Consider the following 14,387-nt stretch of genomic DNA (forward strand, 5'->3'; position numbering starts at 1 on the left):
GTTTACAAAAGGGACAACAGTCCAGCTGTACTCATGTTAAGAACTACTCAATTTCGTGAAGAATAAAGTCGCTATCAACAAGTAACTGACATTAAAACCGATTATGCTAGACAGGTCAGGCGGTGCCCGTGTACTGTGAAGCGGAGTCAAGGCGCAGAACTCGATGCCGAATACCTCCGGGGTATTTGCAACATTTTGCTGTTTTAATTCCAGGTTTCCAGCATGCGCAGCATCTTGCTTTTGTGTTAGAAGTAAACGACATTACGGGAGATCACCGATCGACTGCAGTATTTTGGAAGGCATTGTGAAGCAAACATAGATCTTGTGTATATATAACTGCGGCTTCCAAAGTGACAAGTCCACAAGCGACTCTGTAATTGAACATTGACGGGCGAGAACTGCATAATGCGCCTCCACCAGTAGAGGGAGGCATGTTTCCCCTGGAAGGTCGGTGCCTTTCGCGTCCGGAACTTAGAGACACGCCTTTAGTTATTGTACAATCCAAAAAAAAGTGAAAAAGGAGTCGCCGCCGCAGATCCCATTTCACAGAGACCAAGGCAACGGTACACACCTCCCGTAATATTTGGGTTTAATGAGCATGAGCGTATACTCAGCAATATAAATGCACCAGGCAATGTGTTGAACTTACTTCTGACAAAAGCGCGAGTGAGAGAACTGAGCCAATTCCCAGCACATTTATCTATTTTGCTTGTATCTTGTTTGCAGGTCTGACGACGCTTTTTTGAGCAGTTCAACAGGAGAGCTGAATGAAATTTCCTTAAATCACTAGTGAAGACAATTAGTTCAGCATCATGGATTTCGTTATGAAGCAAGCGCTGGGTGGTGAGTAGAGCCAGTCATGACTGTTTAGACAAGTGTATGTTGCTAACCAAACGCGGAAGAACGTTTTAGGGAAAGGTCCGTTCTGATTTTACACGGACCGTCTTTGCTGCCAGTTTTCGCTGTCGCTGCTGCTCGCTCCGACCTCATTCTTAACGTAACTCACAATTCTGTTGAAAAATAAACAGACAGGGCATGTCTGGGGCTGAGGATCTTTGAGAGATGTGCTGTTTGCTCAAGGTCACACGGTACGCTGAAAATCGGTGAAAAGGTTAAATGATGCTGGAAGATCGAGCAGCTGGGGCGCTGAGGGATTAGTGTCGGTAATAAACCTGTGTCCCTGAGAGGCTGTGTGACTGGCGTAGAGATAATGATGTTCACAAACCAGGCACACGCTTCACAAGGAACATTGTAGTTTATCTGTAGCCATTTTTGGGGGTGGGGGCTGAAGGAATAGAGAGCTCATGCAACTGAAGTCTTTGCTGAAGTGTGCCTGAAGTTTAAAAATCGCCTCGCAAATAGTTGCAAACCCATCCAAACAAAGCTAAGCAGAAGGTGATTTTTTGTTTACTGCAGCTGACTCGTTGTCTGCCAAAACAAAATACTCGCTTGTGGATCCGGGGGAACGGCTTGACAATTTGTTGCAGAAAGCATCTGTTATGGTACAGGGTGTGAAAGAAACTCTGCTTCCTGATCACCAAGAACAGGCCTATTTTTTTAATGTCTGTTTTATTTTACAGAATGTGGTGTATTTTACCAGATTCAGTAGTAGACACTTCCTCGAGAATTAGACACTGATCAAGACAAGTCTTTCTTTTTTTTATTTTGAGGAAGCATATGTTGGGTACAGAACGTACAGAACAATATGTTCAATCAATAGCCGGGTGGGTGGGGAAGAGCTCTGGGGCGTTGGCGATGTTTTATTGCTGATGGCATTTTGGGTGCGGAATAAAGATTAAAAAAGACTGTTCATCAGACAGCTGCGCGGCTACAGCTTTCTGCTGGGATCCTAGGGACCGCAAAGTTCAATGTTGTTGGCACAAGAAATCTCACAGGCTATCCAGCACTGTAAATGCATGTATATATTGGGCTGGTTCTAATCGCTTTGAATGTTTTTAATTCCTCTCAGCTTCACTTACAACATGTCTACTTCATGGTATTTTTTTGTTTGATTTTCCACACGAGAAACAAATAAAACTGTGTTTATAAACAGGTGTTTTGGCGTTTTGTCAGTCTGAGGTTTCATCCACCACGGATTGAAGCCTTGCGTTAAGCGTGGTCAATTACATGTAGCGCGGAACAAACGTGTATCCTCAGAAAGCAAAGAAAGTCCGGGAGTAGGGATCATTATCGCAAATACTCTTCTAAATTTGAAAGTGAGGATACATTGTTTTTCAAACGCTCTACCAATGTAATAACCCTTTACAAAGGAATATTTTGAAGTTCCCGTTTGTTACTGGATTCACTATTTACCTTTGCATTGACATTAAGGTAAACAGCACACATCGGAACTAATTATTTTATACGGAGTAGCATCTTGAGGTTTGCCACTTTCTGACAATGTTCTGCTCACGCATTTTGACCTGCTATCAACCGACTCCTCAGACCCCACGACACTGATACTATAAAAAGAATTTTTAAATAATGTATTTGTAGGGGTTTCATTGATTATTTTTTGTATAATCTACACACTTATCTCCAGAAATGTTGCAAAGGTCAACTTGGAAACAAGGTAAAGTGAATGTAGTCTGAAGCTGTAGGATTTATACAGGAAGTTACATTTGCCTTCAGCTTCCAATTACTTCTGATTGTTCCATTGATGTCACAGAAAATTACATGACACAAGATCACACGTAAGACAGAACCAAAAGATCATAAAAGAGAATATGACCATGTACCATTGCATTAAACTAAAGAGAATGTTGCAAGGTGATGGGATTGTTATTTTTAGGATGTGAAAGTAGATAATATTTCAACTTGTCCAGAACCATAGAAGTATTGAACATTGGCTGCACTTAAAGGACAGAAAGTTTCAAGTGAATCTGCTGAAAGCGATATTTCAGTGAGAGTGGTCAGTTTATGGAAAAAAAACTTTTTTTGATGGTGATGGTGGAATCAGTTCATATTAATTTGTTCAAATTAACAAGTTATGACATGGTGAGCATAGCAGACTTAGAAGGTACAAACCCAAAGCCCTCCACCACAAGGGCTTTCGCTCCGTCGTACCTGGATGTTTCATAAAGCTGTACAGATGTCTAAAACGTCTGCCTAGTTAAAACATAATACATCACGTCTTCCAGATTTGGAATAGAAAGTATTTTTTTTGACAAATGTTAACTTCACAATAGGTCACGGGAGAAAATAGCTGCTATGATAGCTCTGGACACCATTAAGTTGTTATGGTGAGAGTTGGAATTAATAGAGCATGAACATAGGAACATAAGCAGGAGCAGTAGTAAACCATTTGGCCCTTCAACTGCGCTGTGCCATTTGATAGGATTGTGGATGATCTGATTATGAGCGCAACTCCACCTTGTCTGACCTCTATCACCCTTGATTCTCTGATCTATCAAAAATCTATCAAACATTGCCTTGAATATATTAACTGATCCAGTTTCCACTACACTCTATGAAAAGAATTGTACGTATTAATGGGCTTCTGAAAGAGAAAAAAAAATTCTTCATCTCAGTCCTAAACTGTGTCCCAAGTTCTAGTCTCTTCCCAGGGTCCACCATATCCAAACCACCCAGGATCCTCTTTGTTTCATTAAGATCACTTCTCATTTCTCTAAACTTCAACAGGCACATGTCTAATCTGGTCACATGTTCTTCATAAGATAAGCTTTTCATTGCAGAAATAAGTTGAGTAATTTTTATCTGAAGTGCTTCTGGTGCATTTTTGTTTTTCAAACAAGAAGATCAAAAGTATTGATAATATTCCAGGTGTGGTCTCACCATGCATTTTATCACAGCAGTCGATATTCACTACTTTATATTCCATTCCTTTGAAATAAAGCTAAACATTTCTATTGCCTTCTTAATCACTTCCTGTACCTTCATCTTGATATTTTGTGATTCATGTATCAGGACACCTAGATCCACCTGTACCACCCAATTCTGCAATCTCACTGCATTTAAATAGTAAGCTACTTTTCTGTTCTTCCTACCAAAGTGTGCACATGCACATTTTTATACATTACTCCAATATTAACAACTAATAGATTTTATAAACTTAGCAATTACATCTCCATTAATTTCTGTGATACAGTTTAGTTCAGAAATGAGATGTCCACCTCAACAGAGAAGGTAATTCCTGAGTTCATAATGATCAAGTTTAAATGTATTACATAATATTTCAAGCACAGAAATAGATCATTCACAGCCGGTAGATCTATGCTAGCGTTTGTGTTCCACATGACCCATTGTTTACACTTCTTCATCGAATCCCATCAACATGCTTTTATTCCTTTGTACCTCATCTCCAAATCTAACTTTCCTTAAAATGTATCTGAGCTGTATTTAGCAACTACTCCTATTGTAGCATGTTACACAGTTTTACATATCTGCATGAAGAATATTCTCTTGAATTCTTTATCATATTTGTTAGTAGCTGTTTTATATTTATGAACATTGGTTCTGGTTTTTGTTTAAAGTGCAATCATCATGTCTTTGTCTGCCCTATAATTTGTTTTTCATGTTTTTCAAGGTCCCAATCCTTAGTCTTGAGTTTTTGCAATAAAAATTATCCACCCTGTCTAGTCTTTCTGATAGGCATCGCTCCATAGTATTGTTACCATCTTTGTAAATCATTTTGGCAACTTCACCAGTGCCTCTGTATCATTTTTATAATATGAATACATGAATAATTCATAGTTCTCCAAGTGTAGGCCAAACAAGGTTCTATACAAGTCTCACAGAATGTTACTGCTTTTCACCTCAAATCTATCCCTCTAGAAATAAAACATAATTCTGTTCCCTTCTTTGATGGCTCTTTTAGACCTCACTGTGACTTGTTTTTATATTTAATAAGGAATGACTGAGGAGTGTTTTTGGTAGGCACCTTCGTGAAATATACAAAATGTTGAATCGCTGGTTGAACTGAATCCACCATGGTATGTCAGAGCTAACCTCTTGATGTGTTTCATTCAGGAAGCAAGGGAGTCTTTTTAGCGATACATTGTTAAATGTTCCTCCTTGCTGAACAAAAACAATACCCATGTACTTTCTTCCTGTAGCAAGTTGCCCAATCTAAAAGCATAGAGCAAATTGTAGACATGAACCTATTCTCCTCCAGCACATTGATATACTATTGCTATCTCTTCTCCAGGATGTTTAAAATTGTTCTTCACATTTAATTAATAGATATGATTTCCATTTGCCTCTCTGTGTCTCACTACATTTAATTGTTACCTTCTCTTCTTGTGTTATGTACTACACAAAAAGTAGGTGGCTCCCACACTGATTTTCCATTCTGACCCCCTGGGAAAGTATGTGTCGTCCGCTCAGCATTTCCCCCTGATAGAGCAGTACAAACCAAAAATACAACTAACAGAGGAATACAGACACAACCTGTCTTAACGATTCATTGTACGTTTAAATTTATGAGCGTGGATGTTTCTGACAAAGCCAGAATTAATTGCTGATCACTAATTGCACTTGAGGAGGTGGTGGTAATCATTGAATCACTGAAGTGTGGTGATGGTACTTTCTCAATGCTGTTGTAGAAGGGAGTTGGAGGACCTTCACTCAACAATGATGAAGAAATGGCAATGGAGTTTCAAATCAGGATGGTCTGCAGTTTGGAGGAAACTTGCCGATGCTGGTTTTCTAATCTGCTTGCTGCCTGAGACATATTAGAAATCACTGATTTGGAAGGTGCTGGTGAAGGAGCACTGGCAATTTGCTTTACTGCATCTTATAAATGGTATACACTGCTGCCACTGCTGTACACTGCTTGTATAGTTATTGTTTAAAGTTGTGAATGGGGCTCTGATTAAGTAAGGGTTGCTTTGCCTTTGATGTGGTTCAACTTCTTGAAAGCTTTTGGATTTGAATTCATCCAGATGATACTGTTCGATCACATTCCAGAAAGACGGTAGGAAGGTTTTGTGAAGTTGGCAGTTGAGTCAGTCACTGCTGAATGCACAGCCCCTGACTTGTTCTTCTAATTATATAATTTATGTGGATGGCCCCATTGAATTTCAGACCAATTCAGTGTCCCCAGATTGTTGATTGTAGGAGCATGTAACCCTCATAATATCATCGAATTTCAAGGTGAAGTGGTTATACTATCTCTGATTGGTGATAGTCATTATTTAGAAATTCTGTAGTGCCTTTATTATTTGCCATCTGTCAGCTAAGGTAATGTTCAGTTTATACATTGGTTTCATTAAACATTCAGATGTTTCATCAATAAGACATGCTCTTGTTCTGCTCTTTTTCTCTTTCACTACCATTGGTATAGAAACAAATTTCTTATAATAGGGAGCTCTTAAGGGAATAGACTTTGCATAATTTTTAGTTGATTAGTGGTTGAATTTTAACAGGGATTTTTCCAAATTTTGAGAAAAAAAGGTGCAATACTTTTACTTTCTTTAGTTAAGGTTTTTAAGCAGCCTCAAATGGTTAGTTTGGTACAGAGTCAAAGGAGGCATATCAGTGACATCAAGCACTAAACCATTTTTGCACATCTTGACACATCTACATGCCAATTACTAAGGGTAATTGCCACAGATTTTCAACCGTCAGCAGGGAGCTAGCTGTGGAGCTTTACCCCCTGCAGCACATTACAACGCAGAGACACCGTAGCCATGGCTGCCAAGGTCAAAACTGCCCCAGCTGATAACCCTTTACCCTGTTCCTAGTTTCCACAGTAATATCAGCTAAGGTAACGTTCAGAAACAGAAAACTGATGATTACATTCCTTGGCTTAATGTGTGAAGCACTTGCAAGATGTGAGTGTGGAAATGTTTTCTACTGGAAGTTGCAGCCTGAGTGTGTGCCCAGTTTCAGTGTATATTTGCAGGAGAGTGAATGAGTTGTAAGGTTGTGGGATGAAGGTTTTAGAAGCATGTTGTATTTTACAGGCTTGAACCTTTTCAGGATACATGATTCTGTTAAATAGACTCACTTTCCCAAAGTAGCACAAACTGTCAATTTAGTGTAATTTGCAAATACATGAAATTGCTGCAATATGAATATTTAATCCTTAGGCTGCTCGTTCAATTTTTATCAATAAGATGATATAAATATCCATACCAACATCTCCTTCTTATGAAAATTGTTGTTCTAATAATCCTTGGTCAATTCTGTGATCTTCTTTCAAAGCTGTGTTTGATGGAAGTACCATATAAAGGAAAACAATATTCTGGATTTAGGGAAGGGTTTTTCACAAGATTGACCTTTTTGGTGAAATTCACTCAAAATCAACCAAGTAAGTGTAGAAACGTGTTGAATTTTAATAAAAACACCTAGAGTGCAACTTGCAGTAGTTTAAAAGTGTTGTACTGGAAAATGACCCCTGCTGACAGAACTGGTCACGCTCCCAGATTGAATGGTCACCATGGGGGGCCTTGAAGAGGTGCTTAAAGTAAGTTTTTGTTGAGTGCAAGGCACCAAAAACTGTTTTCTATTTAACTTACTAAGAAACTGACAAGTGTGCACTAATGCAACTACTGAATGACTCTGAATGATTTTAACAATTCTAGACACTTTGGCTAGAATTTTACCTTTGCAAATTGGATGGTGATAAAGAATAAGAGCCAGTGATACAGTTGATGTGGTGGTGTGGGCTGGTAAAATCACCGAACTTGATATTGGATTAGGCCCCTGATGTCATTATGCTGAACACATATTTTGGGGCAGCACGGTGACACAGTGGTTAGCACTGCTGCCTCACAGTGCCAGGGAGCCGGGTTCGATTCCAGCCTCAGGCAACTGTCTGTGTGGAGTTTGCACATTCTCCATGTGTCTGCGTGGATTTCCTCCGGCTGCTCCAGTTTCTTGCGGGTGCCCTGGTTTCCTCCCACAGTCCAAGGATGTGCAGGGTAGGTGGATTGGCAATGCTAAATTTCCCATAATGCCCAGGGATGTTTAGGTTAGGTGGGTAGACATGCGAAATGCAGGGCAGGGGAATGGGTCTGGGTGAGATGCTCTTCAGAGGGGTGGTGTGGATTTGTTGGGCCGAATGGCCTGTTCCCACGCTGTAGGGATTCTATTCTATGATTTCACCAGGAGCCAATGGTGATTCAGTGGAAACTCCTCTTGCAATCTGTAAGCAAGCAATCTGAAATCAGAAGCCAACTGAGATCATTGACAGTGATTTTGCTTGCAGCACTTGGTCAGCATGGTGGTGTGGCATGGTTGGGAGGTAGGAGGAGGGGAGGTGGATTGTGGGGGAGAAGAAGAGGTGAAATGACGGAGAGGCACAAAGGGGACCAGGCACAGAGACTGACACTCAGACAAGGTTGCCCAGTAACAATGGTTGGCAGACAACAGATAAGCTACCTGTAGATGTTGGATTAGTTAAATCACTGAAGATTACACCTGTCCCAAGAGGTCATGGCTGTTCTGTGCACCGCAATGGCAGAAGAGGTGAACTGCATTGCATTGGTGAGCATCCCATTCTAATGGCTCTTAAAGTGGCAGAAAATCATTACTTTTAAAAGCAAATGGAGCGCAAGTGCATCTAGAGTGATTTCTTAAATTTTGTATGAGTATCCGTACATAGGTGAAGTGGAGGCAAATACCCTGGGGCCTGGGAACATAGAACATAGAACATAACAGCGCAGTACAGGCCCTTCGGCCCTCGATGTTGCGCCGACCTGTGGAACCAATCTGAAGCCCATCTAACCTAAACTATTCCATTATCATCCATATGTTTATCCAGTGACCATTTAAATGCCCTTAGAGTTGGCGAGTCTACTATTTTTGCAGGCAGGGCATTCCACGCCCTTACTACTCTCTGAGTAAAGAACCTACCTCTGACATCTGTCCTATATCTATCACCCCTCAATTTAAAGCTATGTCCCCTCGTGCTAGCCATCACCATCCGAGGAAAAAGGCTCCCACTGTCCACCCTATCTCATCCTCTGATCATCTTGTATGTCTCTATCAAGTCACCTCTTAACCTTCTTCTCTCTAGCGAAAACAGCCTCAAGACCCTCAGCCTTTCCTCATAAGACCTTCCCTCCATACCAGGCAACATCCTGGTAAATCTCCTCTGCACCCTTTCCAATGCTTCCACATCCTTCCTATAATGCGGTGACCAGAACTGTACGCAATACTCCAAGTGCGGCCGCACCAGAGTTTTGTACAGCTGCAACATGACCTCATGGCTCCGAAACTCAATCCCTCTACCAATAAAACCTAACATACTGTACGCCTTCTTAACAACGCTATCAACCTGGGTGGCAACTTTCAGTGATCTATGCACATGGACACTGAGATCTTTCTGCTCATCCACACTACCAAGAATCTTACCATTAGCCCAGTGCTCTGTATTCCTGTTACTCCTTCCAAAGTGAATCACCTCACACTTTTCCGCATTAAACTCCATTTGCCACCTCTCAGCCCAGCTCTGCAGCTTATCTATGTCCCTCTGTAACCTGCAACATCCTTTCGCACTATCCACAACTCCACCGACTTTGGTGTCATCCGCAAATTTACTAACCCATCCTTCTACGCCCTCATCCAGGTCATTTATAAAAATGACAAACAGCAGTGGCCCCAAAACAGATCCTTGAGGTACACCACTAGTAACTGAACTCCAGGATGAACATTTCCCATCAACCACCACCCTCTGTGTTCTTACAGTTAGCCAATTTCTGATCCAAACCGCTAAATCACCCTCAATCCCATGCCTCCGTATTTTCTGCAATAGCCTACCATGGGGAACCTTATCAAACGCTTTACTGAAATCCATATACACCACATCAACCGCTTTACCCTCATCCACCTGTTTGGTCACCTTCTCAAAGAATTCAATAAGGTTTGTGAGGCACGACCTACCCTTCACAAAACCGTGTTGACTATCCCTAATCAAATTATTCCTTTCTCGATGATTATAAATCCTATCTCTTATAATCCTTTCCAATACTTTACCCACAACCGAAGTAAGGCTCACTGGTCTATAATTACCAGGGTTGTCTCTACTCCCCTTCTTGAACAAGGGGACAACATTTGCTAGTCTCCAGTCTTCTGGCACTATTCCTGAAGACAATGACGACATAAAGATCAAAGCCAAAGGCTCTGCAATCTCCTCTCTAGCTTCCCAGAGAATCCTAGGATAAATCCCATCCGGCCCAGGGGACTTATCTATTTTCACACCTTCCAGAATTGCTAACACCTCCTCCTGATGAACCTCAATCCCGTCTAGTCTAATAGACTGTATCTCAGTATTCTCCTCGACTACATTGTCTTTTTCCTGTGTGAATACTGACGAAAAATATTCATTTAGCACCTCTCCTATCTCTTTGGACTCCACGCACAACTTCCCACTACTGTCCTTGACCGGCCCCAATCTTACTCTAGTCATTCTTTTATTCCTGATATACCTATAGAAAGCTTTAGGGTTTTCCTAGGATGACCTTTTTGGAAGGGCAGCAGCCCCCTATGTTGCTGTGGATAGCTGAGGTGCTAGTTATTAGTAGCAAGGATGAGGAGCTACAGTCTAGAGGGAGCAGTTCGCGGTAGAAGATGAAAACTGTTTTAGCACGTATTGTAGTTCTGTGATAATCTTGCCAAAATCTTCTATAGATAACAAAGTAAACAAAAAAACTAACATATTTGAATTAAATTGCAATATAATTCCGATTCCCTATTCAAACCAATGTGTAGCTGATGAATATATTTCAATGTCATTGAAAAGTATTTTGACAAATAAGCCAAGGGCATGGGGTGATGTTGGCTAGATGGCTAGTGTGCGGATTAGAGTGTTACCAGTAGCATGGAGCTTGATCCCCATTCCATTTGAGGCCTGCCTTCTTGTCTTAACTCATTAAGAAAGCATAGCATTTAGCTGCTTCAGTGATTGGAATGAGGTTGGCCAGGTCGATATCACTGATTATGAGTTGCTTGATTGGGGCTGTTAACCTGGGCCAATCAGGGAGCCCCGGCTGACAGATATAAACAGGAGGCTCAGGGATTCTCCTCACTCTCGGGACTGGTTCTTAGCTAACTGGTCAGAGTCTATTTGCAAATAAAGTGTGACTTGGTGATGGTATACTGGCCCCTGTGGAATTATATCAGCTGCTGTGTGGTGAATTATCACAAGGACCACCTTTCAGGAAAAGAACTCAGGATGATGAACATTACTGGCACAGAAAGTCAACTTTCACAAAACATCCCTACAGATTTTATTATTGTTTGTGTTTTGCAAATAAAGACATTTTAGAAAATTTTTCTTCCTGTTTGTTATTTCTCAATCACATTTTTCTGCCTCTCTTTATTTTGCATTCTATATGTGTCTTGGTTTTGAATTAACGATTTTCACTTAAATTTCTGGTTTAGACCTTGCATTGTCAGGAAGATTTCAAAGTAATTGGTTAAAAACACAACATTGCTTCACCCGTTCACACAGCTCTTACATCACTTTTTGTTGGTGCTGCAGTATTTTTGGCATTTAATAATCACAAGTTGTAGTTCAAAGATCTGTAGAAGTCTTTGTCAAAGGTAAATGTAGTGAATAGTTAGTATCATTTGCCACAGGTTGCAAAATCTCACCTTGTGTTCAGCTTCCACTGCATTTCAGTGACAAGCAAACTTTCAATATCTATAGCTTTATTCTTTGAATTGGGTAAATGTTAAAATTAAGTATTTTATTTCCAATATCATTAATATGCACTCAAATATTGGAAAATGTGCTGCTAATCACATTTTTCAAGTAATACTTCTAACTTGCATTTGATACTATAATAAATGACTATTGTTAGCAATGAATTTTAAATATATATTCACTGCTGTAGCTCTATTTCTAACCTAGGTCCCTTTGAATACAGCTCAACATTGCATGCATTGTTTTCCCAAGTATTTTCTTATCATTTATTTATACAACAGTGGAGGATGTTGAGGAGAAAATGCTATTCCATTTAGTAGAAATATGTGATGGTTTTGAATTTGTATGCATCTCCCTGAATTGAACCTTGTTGCAATGTATTGTTTGAAAGTCTGAAACAAGGTCTAATATGCTTGTTGCAGTTATTTAAGTGTTGTTGCACTGTATGTAATTGTTTGATGTCCATATATTCGTTGCGTAAGACAAATAGACAGAGCATAGTCACAGCACTTTCCAAACAGGTAAGGCAGGTTTTAAGACACAAGTCAATCATCTGTAGCAATGCAGTTATCATCTGAAGCAGGTCAAACAGTAATTGGATTAAGATGTATCAATATATTTAGATCAGGATGCAGATATGTAATCAATTGCATTTATAAGTCATATACTCTGCCTTACCTTTCATAATATCATTATAAATTTCAGCATCAACATTTGTGATGGATACTGGCAGTGTAAACTTTTGACACTGTAATGATATCCTGCTGCTTAAAATGATGCTGTGGTCTCCTTGTTGGCAGAAGTGTAATAATATTAATCTCAAATTCTTTCTTGAAGTATTGTCTCTTTTTCAATCAAACGAAAGCTAAATGAATAATTGTTCTCTGGTGTATTCTCCAGGATATTATTTTAAATAATTGAGATCCACTTCCCAAACAAACAGCAACCTGTTTATCATTCAGTAGAGATTGTTGTTTCCTTTAAAAATTGTTTCACTTATGTCCGTCCTGATGAGTTCAAGAGAACGGATTTGATAGCATATCTCTCTTTCTTTCAGCAATACTCAAGTTCTAGACTACCAAGCGACTGGCTCATCAAAGTGTTCAACCAAGGTGTTGTTTGCTCATATAATTTCAGTTTTAGTTCCACTCACTAAATGAATGTATTTCACCAAGCGTCTTAATAAGGCAATTTTAAATGTAAAGTCTAAAACAGCATTGTAGTATGGCTGCTTCTTTTATGTATTTTATATGTACTCTTCCACTACTGCAGAGGCCTTGTCATTACCTAGTGTTTTTACCCGTTGGTTTCTTTCTAGAGAATATGAAGAGATTAAGAGAGAAATAGAAACAATCACTAGGGAGACAAAGATGAAATTAAATTATCAAGGGACATTAATCAAAATTGTAAAATATTTTACAGGTACAAATAAAGAAAAAACAAAGGCTGCAATGGGATTAGGACCATTAAGGGATCAATGGGATAATACCAATGGTTACGGTAGAGAGATGGCAGAAACATAAAGTAATTATTTGTTTTTGTATTTATCAGGAAGACAGGACAGGCAGACATATATTAAATAATGAGATGATAATGATTTTCTGGATGGGATCACAGTCATTTTCCATTACCATGGCGCATTTATGATTTGCAAAGTTTTAGAAGGCAACACAGGTTGCATTTGAAGTCCAGAGGTGAGGCGAGAGTGACAGATCTTGACATCAAGGCCAAGTGTGGCATCAAGGAGCCTTAGCAAAATTGGAATCAATAGGTATCCCAACCCCAAGTCACCACCATCAATAGGTGGTGCAAACTCTCCCCTGGTTGGAGTCTTATCTGGCACATAGGAAGGTGATTGTAGTTGTTGGAGGTCAGTCGTCTCGGCTCCAAGACATCTCTGTAGGATTCCTCAGGGTAGTGACCTAGTCCCTACCATCTTTATGCGTTCATCAATGACCCCCACCCCCATCCTAACGTCAGAAGTGGGGACGTTCGCTGGTAATTACACAATATTCAGCACCATTCGTGACTCCTCAGATACTAAAGCAGTCCATGTTCAAATGCAACCAGGTCTGGACAATACTCAGGCTTGGGCTAACTAGTGGTAAGTAACATTTTTGCCACCCAGATGAGGTCGCGAAAGACTGGAGGGTAGTGAATCACTTCTGAAGAAGGGTTTAGGCCCGAAACGTCAGCCTTTCTGCTCCTCTGATGCTGCTTGGCCTGCTGTGTTCATCCAGGTCTACACCTTGTTATCTCAGATTCTCCAGCATCTGCAGTTCCTACTATCTCTGGAGGGTAGTGAATGTTGTGCCCTTATTCAAGAAGGACTGCAAAGAAAAACCTGGGAACTATAGACCAGTAAACGTAACATCTGTTCTAGGTAAGTTACTTGCGGAGATTCTCAGGGATAAGATATTGGGAAAGACAGGGTTTGATTAGGAATAGTCAGCATGGCTTCGTGCATGGGGGATCATGCCTCACAAATTTGTTAGAGTTCTTTGATGAAGTGACCAGGAAGGTTGATGAGGGCAGAGCGGTATACGTAGTCTGTATGGATTTCAGTAAGGCCTTTGATAAGGTTCCACATGGCAGCCTGCTTTGGAAGGTTAGATCGCATGGCATCCAGGGAGAGGTGGCAAATTGGATACATAATTGGCTTGATGGTAGGAAGCAGAGGGTAATAGTGGAAGACTGCTTGTCGGACAGGAGGCCTGTGACTAGTGGTATACCTCAGGGGTCGATGCTGTTTGTTATCTATATCAATGATTTT

General features: G+C 40.3%; 1 protein-coding gene across 1 annotated transcript in view; it reads left to right on the forward strand.

Moving 5' to 3' along the window:
* Window positions 1–448: 448 nt before the first annotated feature.
* LOC109916551 (complexin-2) overlaps window positions 449–14,387 on the forward strand; it is a 178,592-nt gene continuing 164,653 nt past the window's right edge. Inside the window, exons 1-2 of the mRNA XM_048603693.1 lie at window positions 449–563; window positions 727–843. Coding sequence (XP_048459650.1) covers window positions 813–843 — 31 coding nt within the window. The 5' untranslated portion in view covers window positions 449–563; window positions 727–812. The remainder of the gene's footprint in view (window positions 564–726; window positions 844–14,387) is intronic.

This window comes from Rhincodon typus, chromosome 12 (assembly GCF_021869965.1).
Source record: "Rhincodon typus isolate 14 chromosome 12, sRhiTyp1.1, whole genome shotgun sequence".
Lineage (NCBI taxonomy): Eukaryota > Metazoa > Chordata > Chondrichthyes > Orectolobiformes > Rhincodontidae > Rhincodon > Rhincodon typus.